This window comes from Oncorhynchus mykiss, chromosome 24 (genome assembly GCF_013265735.2).
Source record: "Oncorhynchus mykiss isolate Arlee chromosome 24, USDA_OmykA_1.1, whole genome shotgun sequence".
NCBI classification, from domain to species: Eukaryota; Metazoa; Chordata; class Actinopteri; order Salmoniformes; family Salmonidae; genus Oncorhynchus; species Oncorhynchus mykiss.
In genome coordinates, this window is record NC_048588.1 from 28,823,578 (window position 1) to 28,840,638 (window position 17,061).

General features: G+C 45.1%; 1 protein-coding gene across 1 annotated transcript; it reads right to left on the minus strand.

Moving 5' to 3' along the window:
- Positions 1–14,147: 14,147 nt before the first annotated feature.
- Positions 14,148–15,889, minus strand: LOC110504137 (transcription cofactor HES-6). Its single transcript, XM_021582971.2, has 4 exons — positions 15,525–15,889; positions 15,322–15,408; positions 15,140–15,215; positions 14,148–14,993 (listed from the first exon to the last, which is right to left on the minus strand). The coding sequence occupies exons 1-4, from the start codon at positions 15,606–15,608 to the stop codon at positions 14,542–14,544; spliced, it is 699 nt and encodes a 232-aa protein (XP_021438646.1). The 5' UTR covers positions 15,609–15,889; the 3' UTR covers positions 14,148–14,541.
- Between the last annotated feature and the right edge of the window lie 1,172 nt (positions 15,890–17,061).

The following is a 17,061-nucleotide window of genomic DNA, read 5'->3' on the forward strand; positions in this document are numbered from 1 at the left end:
TCTTAGACAGCTTTCTGACTATAAGTGTCAGATTATGATCAGATAGCCCAGTAACCATATTGAATGATGTAGTCACTCTCTCTGGTTTATTACTGGACACCAAATCAATCTGTGTTTTAGAGCAACAAGTCACCCTGGCTGGCCCTATAACTAGCTGTGTAAGGTCAAAGGTATTAGTGATCCATTTGAGGGTTTTCCTACAAGACTTGTCTTCATAATTAATGTTAAAATCTCCCATTAAGATGACCTCTTTCCCAAAGTCACATTCCCTAAGCATGTTATTAAACTGATCAAAAAACACACTTGGGGTGTTAGGTGGCCTATACATTCCAATAAGGGTAAAAGACATTTGGGGAGACAGTGTAACGTTCAGGCCAATACATTCTAGTTCATTATCACATGACCACTCAATTTGTTTACATCGCTTATGCTCTTTAATGTAAATCACCACACCCCCTCCTCTTCCTTCAATCCTGTCTCTCCTGAAAACATTGTAGCCAATCACAATCAAAGCAGCATATGGAGAGTTTTTATGGAACCGTGTCTCTGAGAGGCAGAGGATGTCAAGGTTGGAGACTGTGAGTAGATGTTGAATTTGATCACTTTTTGGAATGACACTACGAATGTTGACATGACATGAAGGTGAGTCAACGCAGAACATTTTAAGAACTTTGAAAGTTTCTTCAAGTGTAGTCGCAAAAACCATCAAGCGCTTTGATGAAACTGGCTCTCATGAGGACCGCCACAGGAAAGGAAGACCCAGAGTTACCTCTGCTGCAGAGGATAAGTTCATTAGAGTTACCAGCCTCAGAAATTGCAGCCCAAATAAATGCTTCACAGAGTTCAATTAAAAGACACAACTCAAAATCAACTATTCAGAGGAGACTGTGTGAATCAGGCCTTCATGGTCGAATTGCTGCAAAGAAACCACTACTTAAGGACACCAATAAGTAGAAGGGACAAGCTTGGGCAAAGAAACATGAGCAATGGACATTAAACCAGTGTAAATCTGTCCTTTGGTGTGATGAGTCCAAATTTGCTTTTTTTTGGTTTCCAACCGCTGTGAAACGCAGAGTAGGTGAATGGATGATCTCTGCATGTGTGGTTCCCACCGTAAAGCATGGAGGAGGATGGTGTGATGGTGTGGGGTGCTTTGCTGGTGACACTGTCAGGGATTTATTTTGAATTCAAGGCACACTTAACCAGCATGGCTACCACAGCATTCTGCAGCGATACGCCACCCATCTGGTTTGGGCTTAGTGGGACTATCATTTGTTTTTCAACAGGACAATGACCCAACACATCTCCAGGCTGTGTAAGGGCTATTTGACCAAGAAGGGAAGCGATGGAGTGCTGAATCAGATGACCTGGCCTCCACAATCACCTGAAGTCAACCCAATTTAGATGGTTTGGGATGAGTTGGACCGCATAGGGAAAGAAAAGCAGTCAACAAGTGATCAGCACATGTGGGAAGTCTTTAAAGACAGTTGAAGCTAGTTGAGAGAATGCCAAAAGTGTGCAAAGCTGTCATCAAGGCAAAGGGTGGCTACTTTGAAGCATCTAAAATATGTTGATTTGTTTAACTTTTTTTGGTTACTACATGATTCCATATGTGGTATTTCATGGTTTTGACGTCTTCACTATTATTCTACAATGTAGAAAATAGTCCAAATAAAGAAAAGTCCTTGAATGAGAAGGTGAGTCCAAACTTTTGACTGGTACTGTAGGTTCTGGATTTCAGGAGGCTTGGCGCCAGTGATGTACTGGGCTGTTCAGCCCTCCTTTTCTTATAATCCATGATTAGCTCATTTGTCTTGCTCACATTGAGGGAGTGGTTGTTGTCCTGGCACCACTGCCAGGTCTCTGACCTCCTCCAAATAGGTTGTCTCATCCTTGTCAGGGATCAGGCCTACCACTGTTGTGTTGTCAGCAAACTTAATGATGGTGTTGGAGTCATGCTTGGCCACACAATTGTGTGTTAACAGGGTGTACAGGAGGGGACTCTGCATACACCCCTGAGGGGCCACATTGTTGAGGATCAGCGTGGCAGATGTGTTGTTGCCTACCCTTACCACCTGGAGGCGGCCCGTCAAGGATCCAGTTGCAGAGGGAGGTGTTTAGTCCGAGGGTCCTTAGCTTAGTGATGAACTATGGTATTGAACGCTGAGCTGTAGTCAATGAACAGCATTCTCACATAGATGTTCCTTTTGTCCAGGTGTGAAAGGGCAGTGTGGAGTGCAATTGCCATTGCGTCATCTGTGGATCTGTTGGGGCGGTATGCGAATTGGAGTGGGTCTACGGTTTCCGGCATCATGGTGTTGATGTGAGCCATGACCAGCCTTTCAAAGCACTTCATGGCTACCAACGTGAGTTTTACTGTGCGGTAATCATTTAGGCAGGTTACCATCACTATCTTGGGCAAAGGGACTATGGTGGTCTGTTTGAAAATGTCAGTGAAGACACTTGACAGCTGGTCTGCGCATGCTTTGAGTACATGTCCTGCTAATCCGTTTGGCCCGTGGCTTTGTGAATGTTAACCTTTTTAAAGGTCTTGCTCACATCGGCTACGGAGAATGTGATCACGCAGTCATCCGGAACAGCTGGTGCTCTCATGCATGCTTCAGTGTTGCTGGCCTCAAAGCGAGCATTAAACGGCATTTAGCTCATCTGGTAGGCTCGCATCACTAGGCAGCTCGTGGCTAGGATTCCCTTTGTAGTCCATAATAGTTTTCAAGCCCTTCCAAATCCGACCAGCGTCAGAGCCGATGCAGTAGGATTCAATCTTTCTCCTGGCGCTTTGCCTGTTTGATAGTTTGTATGAGAGCATAGTGGGATTTCTTATAAGCATCCAAATTAGAGTCCAGCTCCTTGAAAGCTGCAGCTCTAGCCTTTAGCTCGGTACGGATGTTGCCTGTAATGTTGCCTTTAATGTTTAAGGACTCTTGAAAGATTAGTCCAAATTAGGACGGAAAAGAGATCCTAATAAAATCACATCTGTGTGTTTCTATAACAACACGCTCTTGTCCTCCTACAGCCGGTCCACAACATGGGCTCCAGTGGTTACGGTAGCCATGGCAGCAACGGTTCCCACTGGAATGGGAAAACTATTGAGAACAGGAATGTGGTTGATGAACCAGGAAAGTCCACACCGGTGAGTTGGTACCACCACTCTCTGCATTTCTTCTGGTTGTCTTCAGTATTCTAAATCATTGTCTTGTTATTTTCTCGGCTAGATCACTTACTCTGTCTCTCTTCCCCACACAAACCATCTCTCTCTCTCTCTGTCTTACAGAGGACATTCCAGGAGATCTGTAAAAGGGTCCACATGTTGAAGAGTCAGGACCAGCAGATCTACTTTCCCTCTCCCTCCAAACCTGAATCCAGGAAAACCACAGACAGTAAGTGGTGTTTGTGTGTGTTGGGAAATATTGAAATTGTTTGAGTTTGTAAATGTGTGTGTGTGTGTCTGTGAGAGTGTGTGCTTGCTAACAGATGCATCTCCAGCAGGAGCACAGCAGCATAAGAGTCCTGTGATGTTTCTGAAGGACTCAGCGGTGCCACCTCTGCTTGTCAAGGACATTACTGCTACTGCTGCTGCCAGTGTGGAGGAGCTCACCTGTTATGACCAGACTGTCTACTCCTACCAGCAGATGACACTGTCAGCTGTCTGGACAGTGTCATCAGGTATCTGGAGAGCTGCATCACCCCCGTCACGGTGAAGAGGAAGTACCAGTTCTCCTCCTACACCGCATTCTCCATGCATGCTTCACGGTGGGAACTACACATGCATAGATCATCTGTTCACCTACTATGCGTCTCACAAAGACATGGCAGTCTCAAATTTGGACTCATCAGAAGTGACTATAGATAATAACAGAGACTAGCAGCAGTGTAAAAAGAGAGGGGGGGGGGCAGGAAATTCAAATAGTCTAGGTAGCCATTTGATTAAATGTTCAGGAGTCTTGTGTCTTGGGGGTAGAAGCTGTTTAGGAGCCTCTTGGACCTAGACTTGGCGCTCTGGTACCGTTTGCCATGTGGTAGCAGAGAGAACAGTCTATGATTAGGGTGGCCTTTAATGTTTAATGTCTAGCAATTTTTAGGGTCTACCTCTGACACCGCATGGAATTGAGGTCCTGGATGGCAGGAAGCTTGGCCCGAGTGATTTTTTTTCACCTTTATTTAACCAGGTAGGCCAGTTGAGAACAAGTTCTCATTTACAACTGCGAGCTGGCCAAGACAAAGCAAAGCAGTGCGACAAAAACAACAACACAGAGTTACACATAAACAAATGTACAGTCAATAACACAATAGAAAAATATATGTACAGTGTGTGCAAACGTAGCGAGTAGGGAGGTAAGGCAATAAATAGGCCATAAAGGAAAAATAATTACAATTTAGAAAATTAACACTGGAGTGATAGATGTGCAGATGATGATGTGCAAGTAGAGATACTGGGGTGCAAAAGAGCAAGAGGATAAGTAATAATATGGGGATGAAGTAATTGGGTGTACTATTTGCATATTGGCTGTGTACAGGTCCAGTGATCGGTAAGCTGCTCTGACAGCTGTTGCTTAAAGTTAGAGAGGGAGCTATAAGACTCCAGCTTCAGTGATTTTTGCAATTCTTCCAGTCATTGGCAGCAGAGATGAAATATGAAATATGACAGCTGGGACAGATTGGTCAAATGGCTGCAGCACCTACACTTTTCTTCGTTCCTGAGCAGCCCCCATACCAGCCCCAACCAGCCTACACCTCCCAGCATCCCCGTCCCCCGGAATTCCCACTCAGAATACCTTCAACCCCCAGCAGGTCTTCCAAGCCCCTCAGATAGCTCACACTACCCAGCAGCCCTTCCAAACCACCTACTCTATCCAGCTGCCTTTCCCAGCACAGACGGCCTACACTACCCAGCAGGCCTTCCCACCCCAGCCCTCCTTCCCAGTGCAGGCTCAGTGTCCCTCTCCTCCACCCCTTCCTCCACTGGACGGGTGCTGGCTGTCCCCACCCACCCACTGTTTGTCTCGCTGCAGCTCGCCCCTGCAGCTCAACCTGCTGCAGCTAGAGGACAACAGGGCACCCCCTAGTGGAGCAGTAAAGCAGCACTGTACAGCAGCACTGTACAGCAGCACTGTACTGCAGTGTTTGCACTGTGAGGACTCTTCCTGTGACCAGCTGGACATCCTGCTGCATGATGAGACCGACTCATCCTCTGTGTCTGGCTCCGGTTCTGGATCTGGGTGTAGATCTTGGTCCTGCTCTGGTTCCGGGTCCAATGACAGGGGAACATCAAGCAGTGCCTCTTGTGCTGACTATTCCTCATACCAACACAGCAGTCATCCGTACCTCACCTTGCCCAACCAAACTGCAACACTGTGTCTCTCTCAAACTCTCAACCTCACATTACCTCACATTATCCCTCTGTCTCAAACTCTCAACCTCACATTACCTCACATTATCCCTCTGTCTCAAGGCTCATGCCTTTAAATATTCCTCGTCTTTAGGGAGCAATGACACCTGCAAGTACTTTGGCCGTGTGGACTCCCTGGAGAATGACCCGAAGGCCAAGGTCAAGGCTAAGGCCAGAGAGAGGGTGGAGGCTGAATCCGAGGCTGGAGCCAAGTCCATAGTCAAGGCCAGGGGAGGGGGATGGAGAACACTTAATCGAGTATGTCCACCAGGAACCCCTTTGGCTGCTCATGGCCAACGCTGACGAGAACATCATAATGACCTATCAGATGCCCTAATAGTAAATGATTGACAGGACCACCCACCAATAGCAGAAGGGGGTCATTGTGGGGATAGTTTTCTTATAACTTGGTTTTTGATTGGTATTTTATTACTGTTCCTATTGAATCTTGCTTGAAAACAATGTCAATGGCTGAAATGAAGTGAATGTTTACTTGCTCTTTGCTTATAATTACCTTCGTTTTTGTTAGTAGCTTGTGACAACAATATTTCACCATGATGGTTCTATTCAAGCCATTCTAACAGAATGTTGCCCCAAAATATAGAGACAATGATTTCTACTGACCAACACTAGTACACCTTATCTTTAGAGTTTGCTGATAATAATAACAAGTAATGAAATATGATCATACTTAGTAATTGGCTATTAGCTAATTATGAAGGTCATGATGATAACACTATGAAGAGTAGATGAGAAGCACTGTTGTTAATAATTTATAATAGAGCTCTCTCTCTCTCTGTGTCCTGCAGGGACATCCAGAAGGTGTTGAGGGAGGACCAGAAGAGGCTGACACTGATGCAGAAGAATCAGCCGCATTTCTCCTCCATCCAGCGGAGGGAGCTAGTGAAGGAACAGCCCTGAGTGAGGAGGGGGGCGTCTGCCCAAGGCCATCAACGCCAAGGCACGTCAAATGTCAGGCTTCACACACACACACACACACACACACACAAACACACATGCACATGTATACACACACAGAGACGAGTCTGTCTTCATGTGGGTCAATAGTGTACTAACCTAGACATATGGGCTAATTACAGATGGGCTGTGTACAGCTGCAGCGATCGGTAAGCTGCTCTGACAGCTGACGCTTGAGGTTAGTGAGGGCGATAGAAGTCTCCAACTTCAGTGATTTTTGCAATTAGTGCTGCAGGATGCAAATTTCTGTTTGAAAAAGCTAGCCTTTGCTTTCCTAATTGACTGTGTATATTGGTTCCTGACTTCCCTGAAATGTTGCATATTGTGGGGACTATACGATGCTGGTGCAGTACAGGTGTTTTTGTGTTGGTCAAGGGCAGTCAAGTCTGGAGTGAACCAAGGTCTATATCTGTTCTTAGTTCTCCATTTTTTTTGAAAAGGGCTTGCTTATTTAAGATGGTGAGGAAAGCACTTTTGAAGAACAACCAAGAATCAACTACTGACGGGATGAGGTCAATATCCTTCCAGGATACCCTGGTCGGGTCGATTAGAAAGGCCTGCTCGCTAAAGTGTTTTAGGGAGCGTTTGACAGTGATGAGGGGTGGTCGTTTGACCGCGGACCCATAACAGACGCAGGCAATGAGGCAGTGATCGCTGAGATCCCGTTTGAAAACAGCAGAGATGTGTTTAGAGGGCAAGTTGGTCGTGATGATATCTGAGGGAGCCCATGTTTACGGATTTGGGGTTGTACCTGGTAGGTTCCTTGGTAATTTGTGTGAGATTGAGGGCATCTAGCTTAGATTGTAGGACGGCCGGGGTGTTAAACTGAGTTGAGATCTTTCTGCTGTAAAGTTATGAATCTTGTTGATCCGTGCATCTGTCCGTCATCACAGCAGTGAGCTGGTCCATTTTTAGCCCAGTGGGCCTGTCTAACCTGGGTGTTTTTCCTCAACATTTTCATTATCTGGCAAAAAATTGGGTCCTCATTAGAAAACATGTGCCTGTGTGGGGGCCTCGCAGGAAAAATTTGGCCGCATGTTAGAAAAGGCCAGGGGCGATTTCTGGTCCCAGTCCGCCCCTGGCAGTCATACTTGAACAACAGTGACAATCAGACAGTATAAATATATACTTACTACAGATATTTTATTTTTCTTTCAAACAAAGCCAAATCAATTAATTCATCCAGACTCTGCAGTCTCACACTCTCTTGCATATGTAAGGTACTGCAGGTTGATCCTCATAAGTAATCAAAGTTACACCGTTCTCTTTTTCAGTTTGTGAATGTCCTGTGTAACAGGCTGTGAATGTAATAGTCTATTCTCTTCAGGTTTTACCTATAGGAGATTATGTGGACTTGGCTTAGACAATGGACAGTCACCTACATAGTTCTGTTGGTTTGAAGGAATTGATGCCATTTTAAACTAGTCATGTATTGTTTTTTCCAAGAGTAAGGCAGCTCAGTGGAGCAACAATATTTATAAAACTGAGTTCCTAAACCTCTGCATCTCTCTCGCTCTCTACCGGAGAGTGAGAGAGACCGGGCAGGCACCGTGTTATGCTGTGGAGCGCACGGTGTCTCCAGTGGGGGTGTTGCCCGTTGCGGTACATTCCAATAGAGTGGGCATCGAGCCAGGTACGGTTGGGCAGGCTCTGTGCTCAAGAGCTCCAGTGCGCCTGCACGGTCCAGTCTATCCAGTGCCACCTACACGCACCAACCCTCCGGTGGCAGCCCCCCGCACCAGGCTTTCTATGCGTGTCCAGAGCCCAGTACTCCCTGTTCCTCCTCCCCGCACTCGCCCTGAAGTGCGTGTCCTCGGCCCAGTAACACCAGCGCCGGCACCACGCACCAGGCCTACAGTGCGCCTCGTCTGTCCAGAGCCGCCAGAGTCTCCCGTCTGTCCAGAGCCGCCAGAGTCTCCCGTCTGTCCAGAGCCGCCAGAGTCTCCCGTCTATCCAGAGCCACCAGAGTCTCCCGTCTGTCCAGAGCCGCCAGAGTCTCCCGTCTGTCCAGAGCCGCCAGAGCCGCCCGTCTGTCCAGAGCCGCCAGAGCCGCCCGTCTGCAGGGAGCCGCCAGAGCCGCCAGTCAGCCAGGATCCACCAGTCAGCCAGGATCCGCCAGAGCCGCCAGTCAGCCAGGATCCTCCAAAGCCGCCAGTCAGCCAGGATCCGCCAGAGCCGCCAGTCAGCCAGGATCCGCCAGAGCCGCCAGTCAGCCAGGATCCTCCAAAGCCGCCAGTCAGCCAGGATCCGCCAGAGCCGCCAGTCAGCCAGGATCCGCCAGAGCCGCCAGTCAGCCAGGATCCGCCAGAGCCGCCATTCAGCCAGGATCTGCCAGAGCAGTCAACCTGCCTGAGCTACCTCTTAGTCCTGAGCTACCCCTCGGTCCTGAGCTTCCTCAGTAATGAGGCACCCCTCAGTCCAGGTGGGCCCTTTGTTAGGGTTACTAGGCCAGGGTCGGCGGCGAGGGTCGCCACTCAAAGGACGCTAAAAAAGCGGACTAAGACTATGGTGGAGTGGGGTCCACGTCCCGCGCCAGAGCCGCCACCGTGGACAGACGCCCACCCCAAACCCTCCCCTATGGGTTTAGGTGTGCGGCCGGGAGTCCGCACCTCTGGGGGGGGGGGGGGGGTACTGTCACGCCCTGGCCTTAGTTGTCTTTGTTTTCTTTATTATTTTGGTTAGGCCAGGGTGTGATATGGGTGAGTTGTGTTTTTGCCTTGTCTAGGGTTTTTTTTTGTAGATTTATGGGGTTGTGTTCAGTTTAGGTGTCTAGGTAAGTCTATGGTTGCCTAGATTGGTTCAAATCAAATCAAATCAAATCAAATCAAATTTTATTTGTCACATACACATGGTTAGCAGATGTTAGTGCGAGTGTAGCGAAATGCTTGTGCTTCTAGTTCCGACAATGCAGTAATAAGTAATCTAACTAACAATTCCAAAACTACTGTCTTGTACACAGTGTAAGGGGATAAAGAATATGTACATAAGGATATATGAATGAGTGATGGTACAGAGCAGCATAGGCAAGATACAGTAGATGGTATCGAGTACAGTATGTACAAATGAGATGAGTATGTAAACAAAGTGGCATAGTATAGTATAAAGTGGCTAGTGATACATGTATTACATAAGGATACCGTCGATGATATAGAGTACAGTATATACGTATGCATATGAGATGAATAATGTAGGGTAAGTAACATTTATATAAGGTAGCATTGTTTAAAGTGGCTAGTGATATATTTACGTCATTTCCCATCAATTCCCATTATTAAAGTGGCTGGAGTTGAGTCAGTGTCAGTGTTAGTGGTGGCTGTTTAACAGTCTGATGGCCTTGAGATAGAAGCTGTTTTTCAGTCTCTCGGTCCCAGCTTTGATGCACCTGTACTGACCTCGCCTTCTGGATGATAGCGGGGTGAACAGGCAGTGGCTCGGGTGGTTGATGTCCTTGATGATCTTTATGGCCTTCCTGTGACATCGGGTGGTGTAGGTGTCCTGGAGGGCAGGTAGTTTGCCCCCGGTGATGCGTTGTGCAGACCTCACTACCCTCTGGAGAGCCTTACGGTTGAGGGCGGTGCAGTTGCCATACCAGGCGGTGATACAGCCCGCCAGGATGCTCTCGATTGTGCATCTGTAGAAGTTTGTGAGTGCTTTTGGTGACAAGCCGAATTTCTTCAGCCTCCTGAGGTTGAAGAGGCGCTGCTGCGCCTTCTTCACGATGCTGTCTGTGTGAGTGGACCAATTCAGTTTGTCTGTGATGTGTATGCCGAGGAACTTAAAACTTGCTACCCTCTCCACTACTGTTCCATCGATGTGGATAGGGGGGTGTTCCCTCTGCTGTTTCCTGAAGTCCACAATCATCTCCTTAGTTTTGTTGACGTTGAGTGTGAGGTTATTTTCCTGACACCACACTCCGAGGGCCCTCACCTCCTCCCTGTAGGCCGTCTCATCGTTGTTGGTAATCAAGCCTTGTTGGTAATCAAGCCTTAATCAGAGGCAGGTGTTTATTGTTGTCTCTGATTGGGAACCATATTTAGGCAGCCATATTCTTTGAGTATTTTGTGGGTGATTGTTTCCTGTCTTTGTGTTTACTGCACCAGATAGGGCTGTTTCGGTTTTCACGTTTATTGTTTTGTAGTTTGTTCATGTTTGAGTTTTCTTATTAAAGTACCATGAACTATAACCACGCTGCGTTTTGGTCCGCCTCTCCTTCCCAGGAAGAAAACCGTGACAGCATTGTTAGTTAGCGTATTTCCTATGGATACATGCACAGTACAAATACTGTAATTCTCTTTTTTTTCATGTATAAATTTGAAATGTTGTTGTAAACCTTTACGTGTAAGTACTAGGGAGACTGTATTTTCCTCCGTGCTATTAATGGGAGGTGTGACGCCAGCGCTGAATAAACAGGATATTGGGAACCAAACCAGCTCTATATACAGTGAACAGGGATCCATGTCAATGCTGCTGAACATAAACCATATAGCAACATGGGTTATGAATGCATAGGAAACTGCCTGGAACAATTGCATTATCAAATCACATTTTATTTGTCACGTGCTGAATACAACAGGTACTTTACCATGATATGCTTACTCATGAGCTCTTTCCCAACCATATAGAGTTGAAAAGTAATAAAAGAACAACAACAAAAGGAAATGGTAACACAATAACAAGGTTATATACAAGGAGTACCGGTACAGAGTCAATGTGCAAGGGTACAGGGTAGTTGAGGTAATATGTACATGAAGGTAGGGGTAAAAGTGACTAGGCAATCGGCATCAGCGTGTGTGTGCGTATCTATTGTATGTGTGTGCGTATCTATTGTATGTGTGTGTTGTAGTCTCAGTGTAGCATGTGTGAGTGTGTGGGTAGAGTCCAGTGAGTGTGCACAGAACCAGGGCAAGGAATGTCTGTGCAAAAAACAAATTCATATGTCAGTGTATATTAGTCTCATGGTATATATCAGTGTATATTAGTCTCATGGTATATGTCAGTGTATATTTGTCTAATGGTATATGTCAGTGTATATTAGTCTCATGGTATATATCAGTGTATATTTGTCTCATGGTATATGTCACTGTATATTTCTCTCATGGTATATACCAGTGTATATTTGTCTCATGGTATATATCAGTGTATATTAGTCTCATGGTATATATCAGTGTATATTAGTCTCATGGTATATGTCAGTGTATATTTGTCTCATGGTATATGTCAGTGTATATTTGTCTCATGGTATATATCAGTGTATATTAGTCTCATGGTATATATCAGTGTATATTAGTCTCATGGTATATGTCAGTGTATATTTGTCTCATGGTATATGTCAGTGTATATTTGTCTAATGGTATATGTCACTGTATATTTGTCTCATGGTATATGTCACTGTATATTTGTCTCATGGTATATGTCAGTGTATATTTGTCTCATGGTATATATCAGTGTATATTAGTCTCATGTTATATATCAGTGTATATTAGTCTCATGTTATATATCAGTGTATATCTGTCTCATGGTATATATCAGTGTATATTTGTCTCATGTTATATATCAGTGTATATTTGTCTCATGGTATATATCAGTGTATATTTGTCTCATGGTATATATATCAGTGTATATCTGTCTCATGGTATATATCAGTGTATATTAGTCTCATGGTATATATCAGTGTATATCTGTCTCATGGTATATATCAGTGTATATTTGTCTCATGGTATATATCAGTGTATATTTGTCTCATGGTATATGTCAGTATATATTTGTCTCATTGCCATTTTGAGAACCTGATATTTTGGCACAGTTCATTGCGTTTTTGTAGGTGCATTAAAATGTTAATGTTTTATTAATGTTAATGTTTCCTTTCCCCCCCAATGTTGATCTGGACAAGTAAGGGTTTGTTTTGTTGGGATGGTGGTCCATGGGGTTTTCACCCTACATTTTACTTGAAATGTCACCTAGAACCTGATGAAGACGATGAAAACCCAGATGGTAAGATGGCCTATTGGGATATTGGCTTCCCTGACTCAAATCAGTATAGTCTCTGGGAGGGTTATCTTTGTATGAGTGTTGTGCGTGAAAGCATCAAACACAGCGGGGAAAGCTCAAGAAACTGTCAGAGCGGTGAAGGGCTAGGCTGAAGCTTTCTGTTGTTATGTCAGTGTCCCGCCCTGGCCATAGAGAGGCTTGTATTCTCTATTTTGGTTAGGCTAGGGTGTGACTAGGATGGGCATTCTAGTTTCTTTATTTCTATCTTTTCTTTTTATTTGTTTTTGGCCGAGTGTGGTTCCCAATCAGAGGCAGCTGTCTATCTTTGTCTCTGATTGGGAATCATACTTAGGCAGCCTTTTCCCACCTGTGTTTTGTGGGTAGTTGTTTTCTGTATAGTTTATTTGCCTTACAGAACTGTTCGTTTTTTCACTTTGTTATTTTTGTTAGAGTGTTTGAGTAATAAAGAATTATGAACACTTACCATGCTGCGTTTTGGTCCATGCCATCCATAACAATCTGTGATTATTCTTTAGAGTCAAAGACAGTTTTCGGAGAGACTCATCCAAGGATGAAATAAGAGTCCCAGGGGATCCGTTTCAGAACCATATGCTCCCATCCACGTTTGAAAGCCTCATGCCAACTGGCACCGGTCACTAACCTTTAACCCCGGAATTGAAATTCACCATCACGAATCCGCAGCTGATGGGTTAGGATGCTGTGCAATTGTTAATTTGCCTTTATCATTCACGGGAAGCTAAAACGAATGTTGTAATATCACCAACATGTCACCTTAGATTAATGGTGATTATGCGCCTTTATGATAAAGATGGGAAACAGACCCGGAGTCCCTGTAATGATGCAACAGACTGCTTTATGCACATTTTGAACTATGGGTTTACCAAGCAGCAACAGGCTTTGAAAAACTGGCTCATGATACAGACGTCATCATGGCAAAAATCTATGAATTGGTATTTTAAAAACGATATAGTCGTTTTGTATTAGCCTAAATGATAAATATGTGTTTTCCTACTCTTGAACCTTTAGGTCTACATTTCTCTCACTCCGAAATGTCCTTTGACAGGTGCAAAGACGAATCAAAGCTATAGGCTACAGCTGTGTCTGTGTCAGTATCTCTCAACTCGCTGGCTTTGTCGCCATTCTGTCAAATGGTAGCCTGCCGATCCAAAGCTTTGATCATCGCGTCCTCTGCATACATGCCCGTTGTTCCACCTCGCCAAATGTGTGGCCCAGGTTTGACCAGCGACAAACCCCCTGTGACTGCTCAACGCTCGTCCAACTCGTTAGCCATTCATTCCTTCATCAAAAGATGACAACAGTCTGTGAATCTATTTGACATTTGACAAGAAATTAACATCCGTAATGAAAGTATTTTTCAAGAAACTTGTATTACATTTTTTTTATAAGAAATGCCAAAAGTGCCTGTAGTTGCAAAATCATCCAGCTATTTCAGTGTTTTTTTTCCAGTGGACTTTATCATCTTTATCATTGGCACTCATTAGGGCACAGTCGGTCTACTGTAATTGTGATTGAAACATGTCTGTCTAAGCAAATCAATGAGCAAAGGAGGTTGAACGTGCTCATACTCCACCGTGAGAGCCTATAGTATAGTACTCCTATAGGTACTCTGCCAATCATTTAAAATGTTATGCAAACAGACATGTCATTCAGCTTGAAATGCCTTTTAATTGGTTTACTTTTTGAGCATTCTGTAAGATTGTTTACACCATCTAATTTTACACATGAAGACTCATTTTCATTAAATTATTTTATTAATCACATTGACATTTTAAGGACAACATTCTACACATTGTTACAGCGTCAAGTGGTTGGGGAAATATACGTGTTTCTTTTAAAGGTTACAGGGCGAGTAAACAAGGGCCTTTTTTCTGTACGAATCTTAACTGGGAACATTTTTTATAGCCTTTTCAAGGCATCACAATAGATTTTTCTTATGCAAATCCTCTTTACATATTAAGATATTTACAAAAACAAACGAGCAGTTCCCAATTGCGCAAAAGTAGGACGTGAATTTCCAGCGACAAGCGCTTTCCAGGTATGTAACAGATGTCACAACCTGGGGCCAGGTAGACTCCAAACGTTTCCATTAAATCCCAAAGGCGGACAGTTGACCAGAACGGGCCACACTACCAGGGCCTCCACATGGACTTGTAGTAGCTGATAGTGGGCATGTTCTGGGCCTGTTGGTTCCCCAGTGCGTCGGTAGCGCCCTGGTTATGCTCGCTGTCTGTCTCGCACAGGTCCTCACTGGAGGTGGTGGAGGCGACGGGGGAGAGGGCCGAGGAAGAGCCGCTGGATATACTCCTGCATCCGGGTGAGGCTAGTGCCGCGCACACTGCCTCGCCGGCTGGCCAAGTGCTGCCGTTGTTGCTGGAAGTGTCCGATATTATATCCATAACCATGTCCTGGGAGTGATCCTCGTTCAAGGGCATACACTCCAGCAGGTGGTTCAGTAGCTCGGCTGCCACCGTCGCGTCTATCCCGGGACAGTTGGTCACAAACATATGGACCTCATGCATGCACTGGATGTAGCCTGCTGCAAACCTCTCGCTGGCCTCCCGGTTCATGATGTCAGTCTCTGAGGAAGAAAGGAAATTAGGCCTACTTAGATTCAATTGTACTCCCACTGTGGGCGTTAGGATAAGCAGCACCTGATCTATGCCTAAATGCAATTGAATGAGTGGATGGAAGGGTCGATAGTGTATGCCATTGCTCACAGATTACCTTGGGGACGATCCTTGAGAATATGCTCCACTTTTTTCACCGTCATCTCCAGTACCTCTGCGTTCTCCACCTTTGACTGAAACCGAGGGGAGACAAAGTGAAAAATATTAGATTACATTCGCTTCTATTGTATGACAGGTGCGCCAGGTGAGTCTACAGCAGGGGAGGTGCGACAAACTCACGTCGGTGTCAGCGAGCAAGGTCCGGAGCTCCTGCAAACTCTCATTGATACGAGCACGCCTCTTCTTCTCCACCAAAGGTTTTCTTGCCTGTAACAATGACACTTGGGCTGTTAGTGCGTTGTAACAATGTAATAACTGCATTACTAGGGTGGGGTACTCTATAGAATGGGATCAGCGACGCTACAACCACAGATGTCCGGTACCTTTCTATCCCCTTTATTAATCCCGTAGTAGTCATCCTCATCCATGCCAAATCCGTTCTTGATGTGCAGAGCCGAGGGGGCCATGTTGGTTTTGTGCCCGAGCAGTGCAGTCAGTCTGAGATCCCAGTTTGTATTCCACTGCTATTTTCCCGATCCGTGAAAGAGAGCAGCTGGCAAACGGACCCGGTCAGAGAAAATCTAAACACGACAGGCGAGACGCCCTGTGATTATTGTACAATCGTCGATAAACGTACTGCTGGCGCTAAAGAGCTGGTGTAGCTATTTATAAGGACTAATTTGCATATGAATGTGTGGTTTGTCTGCACTAGCCAGCGGACGACATTGTACACACCGTGAGAGCCAATCAGAGCCCTTTCCTTTGTCTTCGGCCAGCCCTTGCTGCGCGGTGAGGATCAGTAGTGGTCACAATAAATTCATATATTGGGTTGCGTATTCGGCGTCAGTGTTTTTTGTTGTTGTTCAACCGAAAGCTATTAATTTAGGCTAAAGTTTAATAATGACAACTTGGGGGAAAAAATACAAAAGTAGCTTACAAGTACATTGCATGTTATTAACACGTCTTTTGTACCATCTGTTTGTGTCCTTAACTGTACAGTATAGGCTATATTCTGTGAAAAGGAATAGGATGGGACAGAGGCTGCTATCACAAATTATATATCCATTTGTAACGGCCTCTGTTGGTGGAAGAAGGTGAGGACCAAGTTGCAGCGTGGTATATGTCCATATTTATTCAAATGAACATGGAAAGAACGAAGAGAAACAACCGAAAACAGTTCTGGCTGGTGCAGACACAAAACAATCACCCACGAAACACAATAGAAAACAGGCTCCCTAAATATGGTTCTCAATCAGGGACAATGATTGACAGCTGCCTCTGATTGAGAACCATACCAGGCCAAACACAGAAATAGCAAATCATAGAAAAACTAACATAGACAACCCACCCAACTCACGCCCTGACCATACTAAAACAAAGACATAACAAAAGAACTAAGGTCAGAATGTGACACCATTCATTATTCATTGGGTTATCAAAGCTCCAATGTGTCCAATGTATTTCACCAGGTAGGCCAATAGAACTATTTATGGCAGAACACGGATAGATATTATGCAAATACCATGGGTAGGAAAAAAACATTTTAGAGAGACATTTCTTTGGACGTGGAGTATTTGTAATATATTTGTTTATTTCAAATCCTGACTGCTGATTATCTCAAGACTGAATCATTTTTTCTCTTCTAATATTTTGTTGCCCTACCCAGTCCCATTTTTTGGTATGTCCCTGTTCAGGGCTCTGAAGATTTCCACAGCGCGGGCTCTCGGATGTAACGCGATGCCTCAGTTGGCAGCTGCTGGCAGAGGCCCCTGGGCCTAAGCTGAATCAGCCTGGGAATTAAGGGTCCTTCCCCAAAGAAAGCGACAGGTGTTAGCCTGCGCCTCATTTGTTCTCTCCCTTTGGTGATTTCTGATTTGGATTCAACTGCACTCTCAGATGCCACATTCCCCTTAAAACGCA